A 14,929-nucleotide genomic window follows, 5' to 3' on the forward strand; every position below is an offset into this window, starting at 1 on the left:
CATCAGCTTCTGCCTGCTAACATCCTGCTGCCTGGTACCACTGAACAGAGCCTGGTCCACGCTCTGACCCCTCCCTGCAGACACTGACAGATGGGGATGGGGTCCCCTCTCAGTTATCCCCTTTCAAGGCTGAACAGGATCAATTCTCTCAGCCTTTCCTCATAATGGAGATGCTCCAGTCCCCTGATCACCTTTGCAGGTCTCTGCTGGACCCACTCCAGGAGATCCATATCTCTGTTGTGCTCCAGAGCAGACTCCAGGTGAGACCTCACCAGAGCTGAGTGGCAGGGCAGGATCACCTCCCCTGAATTTCTGGCAGTGCTCTTCCAAAGGCATCCAGGATTCTGTTGGCCTTCCTGGGCACACGGGCACAGCTGCTCATGCACAGTTTGGTGTCCACCAGGAGCCCCAGCTCCTGCTCCACAGAGCTGCTTCCCACCAGGCTGGGCCCCAGGGCTGTTCCTCCCCAGGGGCAGGACCCTGCATTTTCCTGCGTTGGATTTCAGAGAGTTCTTCTCTGACCATCTCTCCAGCCTGTCGAGGCTCTTCTGAAGGGCTCACGGTCAAACCGTATCAGACAAAGACTCGGGATGGGACAGCACAGGGTGACACTAATGGGACAGCACTAGATGACACCATAAGAACACCATGGAAAGACACTAGGGGACAGACAGCAAGAGATGACCTCAGAGGATGGCATGTGATGACAGCGGGGGGACAGCAGCGCACGTGCCGGGACGGTGCGCCGCCCGGGCGGGCGGCCATGGCGGGGCGGCTGCGGAGGCTCGGCGGCGGTGAGGGAGCGGCGGGGGCGCTGAGGGGGCCGAGGGGGCGCTGAGGGGGCCGAGGGGGCGCTGAGGGAGCGCTGAGGGAACGGCGGGGGCGCTGAGAGGGCGGCGGGAGCGCTGAGGGAGCGGCGGGGGCAGTGAGGGAGCGGCGGGGGCAGTGAGGGGGCGGCGGGAGCGCTGAGCGAGCGGCGGGGGCAGTGAGGGAGCGGCGGGGGCAGTGAGGGAGCGGCGGGGGCAGTGAGGGGGCGGCGGGAGCGCTGAGCGAGCGGCGGGGGCAGTGAGGGAGCGGCGGGGGCAGTGAGGGAGAGGAGGGGGAGGTGAGGGGGCGGCGGGAGGGCTGAGGGAGCGCTGGGGGGGCGGCGGGGGCGCTGAGGGAGCGCTGAGGGAGCGGCGCGAGCGCGGTCCGGGGGCGGCCGAGGCTCCGTGCAGCTCGGGAGGGACGGCAGCACCGTGCAGCTGCAAATCCCTTGGGAAGAGTTCCAAGGGTAAATCTTCCCTAACTCATGGGGTTTTAGCTTCTCTTTTGAGACGGGACTCTTGTAGATTCTATATTCATTAGTGCTGTAAGTGGTTGTAAGTGAAGTGACATTGTGTCTAATTAATTTCAGGAAACTTTATTCTTCAGTCATTTACATTTCACATGTGTTTTAACCTTTGGCTTTTAAAAACAAGTGTGTAACTCTCAGTAGTTAGTGTTCTGGGTGCAGGAATAGAGTCTCTTGAGATAAGTCCTCGCAGAATCACAGGACGGGTCAGGTAGGAAGGGACCACAGTGGGTTATCTGCTCCAGCCTCCCTGCTCCAGCAGGGCCACCCCAGAGAACTCGGCACAGGATTGTGTCCAGAGGGCTCTAGAATATCTCCAGTGAGGGAGGCTCCCCAACATCTCTGGGCAATCAGGTGCCTCTTTCTGATACCTGCTGAATTGCATGGGCAGTTCAATGAAAGGCAGAACAGTGTGATGTTCCCAGGATTTTGGAGCAAGAATGGAAGATGGCAGCTGGAGTTATCAGGGCCCTAAGCACAGCTCGTGTCCCCTGAACAGCCTCCCCCAGGGCTGTACCCGTTGTCCAGGAGCCCTTGGTTTCATCTCTGCCTCGGCTGAGCCAGGAGCCTTGCCACCACCCAGCCCTGGCTCTGTCTCCTGGATGGACCTTGCCCTTCTGCTGTGGCCTTGTGCCCAGCCCTACCCTGGCCCCATCTGCTGCTGCTCCTGCCTGGGTGGACCCTGGACCTGGCTCAGCTTCATTTATGCGGGGCACTCTCGGTGAGCCCGGCTTTGCCTCTGCCCTGCTCCCTGGGACTGCCCATGCTGCAGTCACCTGGGCACCTGGCTGCAGAGCACTCACCCAGTTCTTCCAGATAAGAACTTGTATTAGAAATAGGTTTCATTTTCAAAATAAAAATTATTCTTCTGTCAAAATAGAAGCCCATGCAAAACTAAAAACTTGAGTTTTAATGGGTGAAACATAAACACCTTTCTTTTAAAATTACATATATTCTGCCTCTTGTTTATTTTTCCCCAAAAAAACTTCTCAGACTAAAAAAAACCCTCTGAAAATTTCTGTGACTATAGCTCGTGTGTTCATTGAACAAGCTTATTGAGCAAATATTTTAGGTGTGTTGTTTGCCAAGTGTTTCATAATTCTTTTACTATTTTATAGTTGCCTTTAGGCAGCAGAAATGGAAAAGTTCCCTCTCCACACAAGCAAAAATGCCTCCTTGTGATTTTGTACCTGAAAAATATGAAGTAAGTAATGTATACTACGCTGAATTTAAATAAAGCTTCATTACTGGGTTTGGGTGACAGATTCATCTACTAAATATGATTATAAAATTTTCTTCTTTGGGCATAGCCCAACTGCTACAGCTAGGATATAACCTGTAGATGTACCTATGTGACAAATCTCTAATTTGAAAACATTTTAAGAAAGAGGTTTGTGCAGAACCATGGCTTTATTTCAAGAAGCTGAGTTTCAGAGGTTTGTAGAACAGCCTTCTGTGTGCCAGAATCTATTACAAACCTAATCCTGTAGACAGCTGTGTAATCTGTGTACTCCACACCAACTACTTGATTCTGGATCTTTGGAAGGCTGGGATGGATACTGACTGTTTTATTCCACTCAGTCCTATCCCTATGAACGCATGCAGAAGATCCGTGAACAAAATATTGCACCTTCACTGAAAACATACTACAAGAGGCCATTGCTGCTGCACCAGGGGCATATGCAGTGGTTGTTTGATCATGAGGGACGAAGATACCTCGATCTCTTTGCTGGAATTGTCACTGTCAGTGTTGGACACTGTCACCCGTAAGTATGTTGCTTTTTGATTTATGGTACAAAACCCAGGAAGAGACACCTATGCTTGTTTTGTGCTTCATTAATCTGAAGCACTGTGAGCCTAAAATCAGAATATAACTTACTGAATTGCCATGTGTCACAATTCAGTTTCTGCTACATTTTGAAGGATTCATTAATTTGGTCTGCTTGCCCCTCCACCTGGCACACGGTGCAGCATCTGCGTTTGCAGAATCAATAGCACAGAGGTATGTGCAGGTATGAGTGAGGAATCTGTGTGGAATTCCATCCCTTTGTCTCTCCCTTGCTACATGCAGGAAGGTAACTATGGCTACCCAGAAGCAGCTGGCTCGCCTGTGGCATACCACCAACATCTACATGCACCCAGCAATCCATGAGTATGCGGAGAAGCTAACTTCTCTTTTTCCAGATCCACTGAAGGTAAATTGCTTCTGACAGGAGCAGGGGCTGGTGAAGTGGGTCTCTGTTTATGAGAAGTATTTATTAAGTAATCGAGAGCCATGATATCTCTCTTACTGTATGGGGAATACAGACTGTCAGTTAAAGAGCACAAGGGTCCTCAGGGCCTTTTCTTCAGACCCAGCTGTAGACAGGCATAATATCCCCAATTTCTGTTGTGTTTGTTTTCTCCCTTCACTTTTCACTGTGAAGAGGCATTGTGGGCTTAAAAATTACTTTGGAGGGACAAAGAAGATGTTTGCTATTTTGACATATAGCTGGCCTTAATTTTCTTGATCTCATGAAAATCCACAGTGGAAATTGTTTGACAGTATTTTGTGTAGTATGTGTAAATGTTTACCAACATTTAAACAGATAAATCACAAAAATGTCATGTTTCATATTTAGTGAAACAGTAAGAAAAATAACTTTTGTTCTCAGGTAAAATAAATTGATGATAAAATGAAATTGGGCTAGCAGAAGAGCATTAAGCTATTGCAATCTTAAAGATGGAAGGAGAGTAAAAAAAATTTAAACATCCCACTTAGTTTGACCCAACACTTTAATTTCTCTCTATCAGAAATCCATCTTAGGAAAATCTGTAAACAGAAACCTCTTGAGATTTTTCTGTACCCTCCCAGAGCACATCCATTGCATCTTTGTTCTCATCTGTTGCATAAAGGCAACACTAATTTTATCGTGGTGAGGTCACCCTGTGGCAGTGCTAGGCTAGAATTCATCGTGTTACTAAGGGACATGGTCTGATGCCAAAGAAGAAGGAGGTGTTTTTGTGCTGTACTGACCCCAAGTGTTCTCCCACAGGTGGTTTATCTCACCAACAGTGGGTCAGAAGCCAATGATTTAGCTATGTTCATGGCAAGGCTACACACTCGTAACTTCGACATCATCTGTCTCAGGTAATGCCGACACAGCTTCACAAAACCACTCTGTGTGTGGGATCACTCTCTGTGTGCCTAAACCAAGAAATAACTGAGAACTCTTTCACCCCATGTCTGCAGAGGATAATGCTATAAAATTACTGTATTTGACAAAGAGGAGTAAATCAGGAGCTGAAGTTTTCATACAGCATGTTAGGACTAGTTTGCAATAAAAATGCAACCTGCAATTTTTGCTTGTGTTACCTAGAAAATGATCTGATGTCTGTGTTCAGGGTGTGCTTTGGTAGACTTTTGTTCATGGCCAGACCAAGACTGAGCAATTGCTCCTTTCATCCTCCATTTCCCTTCTGCAGTGCCCCTGTGGGTGCAAAGGTACCTCCGGAACAGCAGTGCAGTGAACCTCAGCAGAGAACTGCTCTGCTTGGGAGCTGATTTTTGTTTGCTTTGCTTTGCTGCCTTGTTATTCTGTCAGAGCCCTGAACCACAGTTCACTGCACAGGTACACAAACAGCTCTTCTGGCTTAATGACAGGGATGGATGTGGGCTGAACTCCAGTACACTGTAAATAAACACCAGCATAAGCAGTTCCCTTTACTGTGCAGCCCAGGGAGCCTCAAATATTAGAATAAAAGGCTGTGTTAATGAAGAGCTGTATTTTTCTGTTACTGTGTTCAACAGAACATTGAGTACCTACCTTGCTTGTGTATCCTCACTAACCAATTTTGATTTGTATATAAAACTGACAGCCAACCACCATTTAGTTTAATGATTGGCAACACCTTTTGGAGACAGCAACTGTTTCCAAGATTCAAAAGACAGAGGTGTTTGCTCTGTAGGGATCGGGTGCTACAGTAGAATTTCATGAGGCACTGTCTGAATCACTGTTGGTTCCAATGATTGTACTCATCTCCTCTCAAAAATTTCTTCACAGTTTTTATATTTGTAATAGCAGTGTCAAAAGGCAAAAAAAGAGCAAAAAATGGCTGTAGGAATCTTCTTAGTTTCAGTGCAACAATGCACATTTTCCCCAACAATTTATATCTCAGAAGCATGCCTTCTCAGAACTGATATTACTGCAGACAGTTCTCAGAAATGAGTGATGTTGATCTGCTTTGTTTTTTTGCACAGAGGAGGATACCACGGTGGCAGCCCTTACGCACTGGGCTTGACATCTCTGACTTCTTATAAGCATGGCGTTGCCAATGGCTTTGGCTGTACAACTGTGAGAATTTTTTTTTTTTCATAATCTGGGTAACTAACAGTTTATTTGAGTATTTCAGCAATTGCTATTTTCTGCTCTCAAGCACTTTATGGCCACTAATCAAAACTGCAGTGTAGCAGTTTCTGCTGTGTAAATTCAACAAGAGCCAGAGTCCCCTTTTCTTCTATGGACAGTTTCTTAGGCTAATTTGTAGTTAGAACAGCCATAACACAAGTGGTTCATGATTTGCAGTTCTTTAGTCATGCTTGATGTTTTCATGGGAGTCTGTGTAAAGAGCAAAATAATGTTCTGAACCCCTTTTTTCAAGTTTGTTTTGTCATACCTGTGCAAAGCTGCTTTCAGATGGTCTGGAGCAGATCCTTCACTACAATGACTGGAAATCCTATCTCAGCAAGACAGGAGACACATCTGTTAAGGAGATCCACTGAGGTTAAATGGCAATGTGTTATGTCCCTGCCCTTGAACAGATTGGAATAACTTTCTGTCTAGGAGCTGCTATTGCAGACTCCAATAGCTACAGGTGACAGCCATGTTATTAACCATAGGAAGGCCCATTTACAGCAGCTCCTCAGCCTGTCTCAGTGAGTGCCCTAATTCATGTGGTATTTCATCAGCAGCAAGGATTAGAAAGCTGGAGTTTTCTCTATTAGATGTGCCTGCCTCACTCTACTTTGCAGATTTTGTTCATATTTCAGATTACCAAAATACTACCAGAAGCTCTTAAAATGCTGGCATTACCTTTAGGTAACCAATATCTTAAGAATGAAAAAAGGAATAAAAAATCAGTTGAGTGGCTATTGATGGAACACTCTAAATTTTTGATTCCAAAACTGTCTTGGTTATTTGGTGTTACTCCCCAAGTGTTCTTCACACAAGTTCCTTGAACTGTGTTTGCCCCTTGATTCTAACAGCTGTTTTTCTGTTTTGCCATTAGTCATCAGATCAAAAGATCTCTTGAAAAGGTGTCATCAAATCTGTAGCTATTTCTCTTATGCCTGACAGACAATGTTACCAGATGTTTTTCGTGGTCCATGGGGAGGCAGCCATTGTAGAGATTCTCCAGTGCAAACTGTTCGAAAATGCAGCTGTACTGAAGGTTGGTCCATGACAAAAATTTTTGGATTACAAAATACTAGTGAAAATGTGTTATAATTACCTCCTCAAGAAAAGTAGATGTCTGGTTAGGTTTTGCAAGGCTGACCCAAAAGAAATATTGCAGATTATCTCAGGATCCTGCATCCTAATGGGAAAAATGTGGGACAGATGACACCACATTCTCATATTTCTTCTTGAAATCCCAGTATTTGTTTCCAGTATTTGTCATGATCAACTCTGGAAGCTGTGGAACTCACTTCAGCACATCTGGAAGAACAGAAGTGTTGATGGTCTTTTTTGTGGTTTCTAAAGTTCTGACAGCTTTCCAGCTTTTATATTGGAATAAGACAAATAGTAAGGACAACCAGCAATAGGTGGAGGTCTTACATGGGGCAAGATGTTCCATATACAACACAGTGTGAAATTTCCTCTACTGCTGTGCAGCCAACAACAGTTCCAATCTGTTTTTCTACTGTTTCAACAAGCACTTTCTATTATTTTAGTTCATATGGACACATAATAGAATGGTTTGTTTTTAGCTTTGCTGTCCCTAGTGGATGGCAGCATTAGCCATACTAATTGCTCTGTTCTTTATCTAAGCACAGACTGTGTTCTCCAGAATCCTCCTACCTGCACTAACCATGGAGTACACATTTACAAGAAGAGACTCTCCTTTAATGTTTAGCTTTTTACTGTTCATTTGGGAGGTGGTATTTACCACGCAGTCATACAATACTTGTTGCTTAGATGCATCGTTTCATGTTTTGAAGCTAGTTTTGTGTCATATGAAGTAAATTCCCTTCAAACTGTTTCCCCTGTAAACAGGTGCATGTCTTGCAAAAGACCAGTACATTGAACAGTTCAAAGATACTCTGAATACCTCAGTGCCCAAGACAGTAGCTGGATTTATTGCTGAACCAATCCAAGTAGGTAGTTTCCCATTTCTCAGTTGTGATAGCACAAGTAGTGTGAAATAAATACTCAAATCTGATATTCTTTAGCTGCAACCTGAACATAGATGTTTGCTGATTCTTACTATGATTTTGTAATGATTTAAGCACCTTAAATGTTTGAAAGATTGGATGCACTGCCTTCAAATTTCAGCTTTTGTCACTGACTTCAATGGAACTAGAATTTTTCTTGTGAAATTAAACAAAGAATCATAATTAAACGTACAATTTTTTTTTCTGCATTTAAATAGTGAGTGTGATGCATGCTGTGGTTTGATTTCTATTATCTCCTTTCAATTTTCATTACTATTTCTGTAAACTTTTAACTCAACCTCCTTCTCCCTCTTCTAGTCATGTTGTCCACTACATTTTTAACAGCTGTCCAGTAACTGATGGCCACAGGATTCATTCTCCTAATGTTTGACCCTACATTCACAATTGCTTTAGACATGGTTCTTCAATAGAAAAATGAGAATTTGTCCCAGGCAAGAGAAACAATGTGAGAACTGTAACTGCAAGGGAAAACTGCAGCAGTTCTCTGGTTTTTACTGTTTTCTAAGTACTTACGTATTTGAGTCTTAAAAGCTGTTCAGGTCCAGGTAGAGGGAAAAAATTGAATTTCCAAGGCAAGTGCAAACTGTCAAGGTGAAAAGACATGGAGGAGGCAATGTTCTAAACAAGTTAACCAAAGAAGGAATATGAATTCTCTGGTTAACTTCCTCATCAAACAGTTCCTGGGTTTTGCTGTATGTAGGTTTTCATGGTCCTTGTTTCAGCAGTTTGTTGTTAATTGACTTGGTCTTACAGTGATCATGGTCTCACCAACATTCCTGCCAGCACAACCCGCGGAGCAGCAGGCAGCACTGTGGAATAGGAACGCGAGACCTGAGCAGGAGCTTTCTGAAGTGATTTCATCGCTGGAGCCAGAAGCTTGTAATAGCAGTCCTGCTGTTACCTGAGGACTGCTAGGTTCTTTTCTCAAGTAGAATTCCTGTTTCCTTGTCTGTTCCTGAAAACATTGTGTTTCTCTCTTGGCAGGGTGTTAATGGAGCTGTTCAGTACCCAAGAAATTTCTTAAAGGAAGCTTATCAGCTTATACGGGAAAGAGGGGGACTTTGCATTTCAGATGAAGTGAGTCAGATTTTTTTACGTAAGAATTCTAGAGTAGGGTACTTCTGAAAGTTGTCCTAAAAGAATCCAGGGGAAGCCTGGAAATAATCCAAGTGAAATGTGATACACTTCATAGCTTAAGTTTAACACAGTGTTAAACTGCATCTTTCCAAGCATAAGAGCCTCCCAGTTTTTACTGCCTTTTTTCTCATTTTGGGCAAAGGTAACATTTGTAGCAGACTTTAGTCCTTACCTGCTGGGAGAAGTAAATTTACACAAATATGCAACGAATAGCAACAAGTAGCAACAAATGCTACTTGTGATGGAACATTTGTCAAAGTAACCCGTCCTTTTATGAGTGTTGTTGACACACATAGAATACATAAAATACTTGATTGCTGTACCTCTGCAAAATATGTTTTAGGAGTAGAATTTTCTTAGCTAAAACAATACTACAATAGTATCAAATGTGTCAAATGTTTTTACATTTCTTCTCCACTTTGAAATGGACACTGCATCTTATTTGTGCATCTCATCAGGCCCAAGACATGATGACATCTTACAAAAATCCAATTACAATAAATAGCATTTTGTGTAGAACCATCTGAATAAGGGTCCTAATACAAGTTGACTCCAGATACAGTTGCTGTTTAATGCAAATCAATAACAATAGAAACACAAGAAAAGGAAATACATCATAAAGCATGAGAAAGTGATGAGTGTATCTCTGAATTTTTTCTTTGAAAGGTGCAGACAGGATTTGGACGCACAGGCAGCCATTTCTGGGGGTTTCAAACACATGGTGTGGTCCCTGACATCGTTACTTTGGCAAAAGGAATTGGCAATGGCTTCCCAATGGCAGCTGTTGTTACAACAAAAGGTATTTGTTCTGTTCCACTATGATCTAAAACAGAGTAATTGCAAAATATAATACAAAATAATTACTGGTGGAGACATGTGTGTTTAAAAAGCTGAACGTTACTTAAATCTTTTTCTCAATCTATCTTTTGAGAATTGAGTTGGGTCCTCATTGCCTCACCTGTTTTACCACATGTGCTGTATCAGTACAAAGCTGTATTTAAATGGGTTTAGTTGTATAACTGAAGCAGGAATGAACATGTGAGTGGTTTGTAGAGCTGGTAAAAGAGCCTAGAAACCCTCACCGAATTCACTGTTTTACTGATAAATATACTGTGAATAAATAACCCAGCTGCTTGATTCCTACAAATGGCAGGCTCAGTCTAGGGAGGAAAATCTGTAGATAGCAGGTGAGAGCATATGTTAGAAGCATGACTTTTAAAATAAGTTTTGTTTTGGTATCTGCTAGGCAGTATAGTTTTTGGAAATACTCATATTTTGCACAGACTGCTTCCAGGAAATCTTGCTGTGTTGTCTCCAGTAGAGTCACAGTTGAACCACAGCAAAGGAAATTGTTGTTACAGTAACAAAAGTTTAAAGCAATTCAGTACAGTTACCAAACAAGGCAGAGGCGGCCACCAAGATGATCAGAGGAAAGGCTGAGAGAATTGGGATTGCTCAGCCTGGAGAAAGCTTTGGGGTGACCTATTTTGGCCTTCCAGTGTAAGAAGAATGGAGAAGAACTTCTTAGAAGAGCATAGAGTAACAGGACAAGGAGGAATGGCTTTAAACTGAAAGAGATTAGGTTTAGATTAGATATGGGGAACAAGCTCTTTACTGTGAGAGGGATGAGGCAGTGGCACAGGTTGCCCAGAGAAGCTGTGGGTGCCCCATCCCTGGCACTGCTCACAGCCAGGCTGGTTGGGGCTTGGAGCAACCCAGTCCAGTGGAAGGTGTCCCTGCCCGTGGCAGAGGGGTTGGAACTGGATCATCTTTAAAGTTCCTTCCAACACAAACCATTCTGTGATTCTATGATTCTATGATACTATGAATGGAAGGAGTAACCAGTGTTGTACTTTTTCTTTCAGAAATTGCAAGTTCCTTGGCTCAAAACCTTCACTTTAATACGTTTGGAGGAAACCCTATGGCCTGTGTAGCTGGAGCTGCAGTTCTTGACGTAGGGAGAGCATTATATGAATTTATCTGTACCACAACATAAATTGTATCAAAAGATGAAAGTTGCACATATAAGTTTCTATGTGGGCAATTTTTAAAATAACTGAGTAAAGTGCATAAACATATGCACGTATATGTGCCCCAGTGTGTCACATACACAGGAAAAAATCCTGATTAATTTAATTGCAAAAATTTTCAGATCTCTAGAAGGAGTAGGAGGCCTGTAATTATGACTTCAGAATCATCTTTATCTCCCTTGGGCTCTCTACTTTGTCAATAAAATTGTAGGAGAGAACTTATTGAAAAGCCTTAGCTAATTTTTTCATAGCACTATACAAATCCACAGCTAAGAAAATCTATTTTCTGGCGTACATGTTTAACAAAATTTTAGGCTTTATGCTTTTACCTTATGCTTAAAAAACTTTTATGACCAGACAATTACAAATACCTAAGGTCAAAAATTCTTCTGGGAAAAAAAAAATTACCTCTTTATAAAGAAAACAGAAAAATGTGCAACATATTTCACTTATTATTCAGTAGAAAATCAGTCAGTGGGTAGTAGGTCACTATTACAAATCAATTTGTCTTGATTATGCACAGAAGATTCATTCCTGAAGTGCACTTCATTACAGCAGACACTGTTTCTATTCATGTTACTTTCCTGAGTGGTTTGGGGGGGGTTAAGCTATTAATAAGATGGATGATTGTATAAAGAACCCATGTTTTGGGGTTTTTCAACTCTGAAATAACTTGGAGCCTGGCTCTGAAATAATTCCAAGGAAATTGTTAGAGTCAGGAAGTATAAAATGGAGTTGAAAGAAAAAAAAAGTAGAAACAACCACTTTATCTTCTGTAATTATTTTTAAATGTAATTTTTCTGAATGCAGATGTTAGGTTCATTTAATGGTTTGTGTGTAGGTGCTGTATGTGCTTGCAAGTAAGAACTCTGATTAAGGAAGACAGCGTAAAGAATGAAGAAAAGATTGTTATTAAAAAAACATGTTGTTGCTAAATATAAAATAGTATTCAAGCTGTTCCCTGCCTAGTACATAAACATAGATAAACCTAGTCAAATTCTATTCTTCTCATGATACTGAAAAAAATTAAAACATTCTGGTAAGATTTTGAAAATAATCCTTCTGGTCAGGTATTTTCCAGTACAAGTACAAGAGAGCAGGAATTACTGGATTCAATGTAAACATTAAGAAAAATGTGAAAAGTGACACAGAAATATGAAAGTATTATGTGCAACTGTATTCTGATGCTGTGATCATCACAGCAGTGACGTGAAGAGTTCTTCTAAATGTGAGCAGTGAGGTAGTCAAGGAACATAGCAAGGAAGTGAGATAAATATAGTGACAAGTTCAATGGGGATTAACAGAATGTGTTGAAAACTTTTCCTGCAACACTGTCATGGTACTTCATTTTAACCAGGCTATTGAAGAAGATGATCTACAAAAAAATAGTGAGGATGTGGGAACATACATGCTGCTGGAGTTGGCTAAACTACGGGATAAATTTGAAATTGTTGGAGATGTCCGTGGCAAGGGACTTATGATTGGAGTAGAAATGGTGACAGATAAGGTTAGTGACTTCTTCATTCCTTTCAATTTACAGTGCCATTGAAGGTTTTATCACATTTTATTTCAGTTGAAATAATAGAAATAATTTCCTGTTAAAAAGCAGACAGTGCAGTGGGAAAACACTGCTCTGGCTAAAAACAAGCCAGAACATTCCATCATTCGGCTATTTCACAAGCTTTGAGTAAACAGTGAAATGCACCTTAACTGCACAGGCTTATGAGAGCAGGTAAGTTTTACAGCTAACATTTTCAGCTAGAGTTGGGATTTGTTGGAGAGACTGGAATATACATCTTTGTCACAGAACTAATTTAGAATATCTGAGTGAAGTATAGTATTTCCTTTCCTCAGGACAGCCGACGCCCTCTTCCAGCTGAAGAAATCAGTCAGATCTGGGAGGACTGTAAAGACATGGGGGTTCTGATTGGCAGAGGAGGGCTCTACAGTCAGGTACTGAACTTCTGGTTGTAAATAAAGCTTATTTTACTTCCTTGTGAACTACATCCCTGCTTCCCTCAAGTTAAGTTAATTTAGTTTAGTAAATAAATTAGAAAATGTATACTCTTAGGAGCCATCTCTGTTTAATACTGCTTATTTTAAAACTGGGCAAGAACTATATGATTATTTTCAAATATTCTGAACAAGCTCAATGCTTGGAGTTTTCCTTCAGAGGGACAACTTCCCCTAGAAAACCAAGGTATGCAAGGTATACAGTCAATGCAATTTAGAAGAACTCAGTAATACTCAGGAACAAGTCTTTGCACAGTTTAGGTTATCACCTGACACATCAGTACAAAACTAGTAGTTCTTTGAGTCAGGGGAGCTGGGTAATGTTCTAAGTCTATGGCAATTAAAGGAAAAACAAAATGGTGTTGACAGCAAGTTCAGCAACAGCATAGAAAAGAGAGTTGGATGTGAAGGCCATCAGCCTACAGCAGCTGACAGTGTACTCCATGCTGTAGCCAGGACACTGCACCAGCTCCCTGCAGCGCTCAGCTAATGGCAGAGAATTGCCTCAGGGCTGGCCCCTCTGACACAGAGGAGGCAGCTGCCATGTGAGATGGATAGAGGGTGGCTAAAATAAATCAGACACTGTGTCTGTTACCTCATCAATCCTTCCCTAAGTCACAGACCAAGAGGCAGGTAACGAGCTGAAGCTCAGTGCAGTAAAATCTCATTCTGTCTGATAAGAGGGCTGTTTACCTGTGATTGTTTGCTTCAGCAGCAGCTGTGGGCGGGAAAGCCCATTACTCTGCTCTTCCTGTATTAAGTCCCATGACGTGAGGCCAGAAAAATCTGAAATTTAAGCTTCTTATGGAAAATAAATACTCTTGGAAATAGATTAAAAATTCAGACTTAAGAGACTGCCTTCTTGACAAGTGTAGCTGTATATATAACGCTTCCTGATCAACATTTCCAGCTATAGCACCCTAACTACAATGTAGTATTTAGTGATTCATTCATAATGCATTCTCTTAAAAGCCTTTAAAAACAGACTATAATAAAAAAGCAAATCGGCTGACACAATGGGAGAGCCTGCCACTCTCAGCAGATACTACTTTTCCCTGTGGTAGAGCTGCAAGAAAGGAAAATACGTCTGTCTCTGTTCTTTCTTCATACAAATCCATCTGAGATTTTACTCTGTCTGTCGAAACAGAGCTGCAGACACGACCTACTCTACTTAAGTCTTTTGTGGAGGCAGTTAGGTTATCAAGAGGGGGTCATGAGTCAGATGCAATTCAGTGCAGTCAAGTTCAAAATTGCTCCACTTCAGAGTACATTTATCATAAGCCTCAGTGCCTGCACTGCTGTTCTCCTTTTTTCCTCACTTTTTTGGGGCGGGAGCGCTGACCCAGATAGGCTGCTTGAAACCATATTCTTTCCATACAATTTGAGCATCTCTTTTTTCTTTTTGTTCTCCTCAGACATTCAGAATTAAGCCTCCTATGTGCATTACTAAGAGGGACGTTGACTTTGCTGTGGAAGTATTTCGTACTGCTTTACAGAGACACGTGAACAAAGCAGCTGCAAAATAGAATTGGTTTGTTTCCTTACATGAGAGGCACACACAATCCCTGACACTTGCAACCCAGACTGGGCACTAATCTACTCTGGAAAATAAAATCACAGTGTGACTATTACATGCTTGTTCAGTATCATAAGTGTTCTGTCTGATACAGTGTTCAACAAGGACATGGTGTAATCTGTTTTGTAAAGCTACAGTTCAGTTCTACAGTGCTGATTTGTATGAACTGCACACCTATTTTGCCATTATCAAAAAAAAACCTGACTGGATTAACAGGGTATCAAATGGAGAGGCAGGCATTTGTTCTTCTTTCCCCTGTGAAAATCCTATCAAAATCAGTAATTTTTAGAAAGAGTGACAGAAAGAGTTGGGAAAGAAATTTCAGAGTTAAAACTGTTTACCCTGCCTACAAGGACACACTGTAATTAGAGCATTGCAAAAAGTTTGCAGACAGTTGAGATGTTTCT

The 14,929-nt window shown here is 42.1% G+C and overlaps 1 protein-coding gene across 1 annotated transcript; it reads left to right on the forward strand.

Moving 5' to 3' along the window:
• The first annotated feature begins 763 nt into the window (after nucleotides 1-763).
• AGXT2 (alanine--glyoxylate aminotransferase 2) lies at nucleotides 764-14,472 on the forward strand. The gene is made up of 14 exons (XM_054283491.1): nucleotides 764-794; nucleotides 2,452-2,537; nucleotides 2,915-3,099; nucleotides 3,405-3,528; nucleotides 4,369-4,463; nucleotides 5,574-5,667; nucleotides 6,670-6,763; nucleotides 7,588-7,688; nucleotides 8,751-8,843; nucleotides 9,570-9,702; nucleotides 10,769-10,857; nucleotides 12,291-12,440; nucleotides 12,788-12,886; nucleotides 14,362-14,472. Exons 1-14 carry the CDS (start codon nucleotides 764-766, stop codon nucleotides 14,470-14,472), a joined length of 1,485 nt encoding a protein of 494 aa, XP_054139466.1.
• Nucleotides 14,473-14,929: the final 457 nt, after the last annotated feature.

The sequence above is a fragment of the Melozone crissalis genome, unplaced genomic scaffold (assembly GCF_028551555.1).
Source record: "Melozone crissalis strain CALT ecotype California unplaced genomic scaffold, PUWL_Pcris_2 ptg000036l_1, whole genome shotgun sequence".
Classification (NCBI taxonomy): domain Eukaryota; kingdom Metazoa; phylum Chordata; class Aves; order Passeriformes; family Passerellidae; genus Melozone; species Melozone crissalis.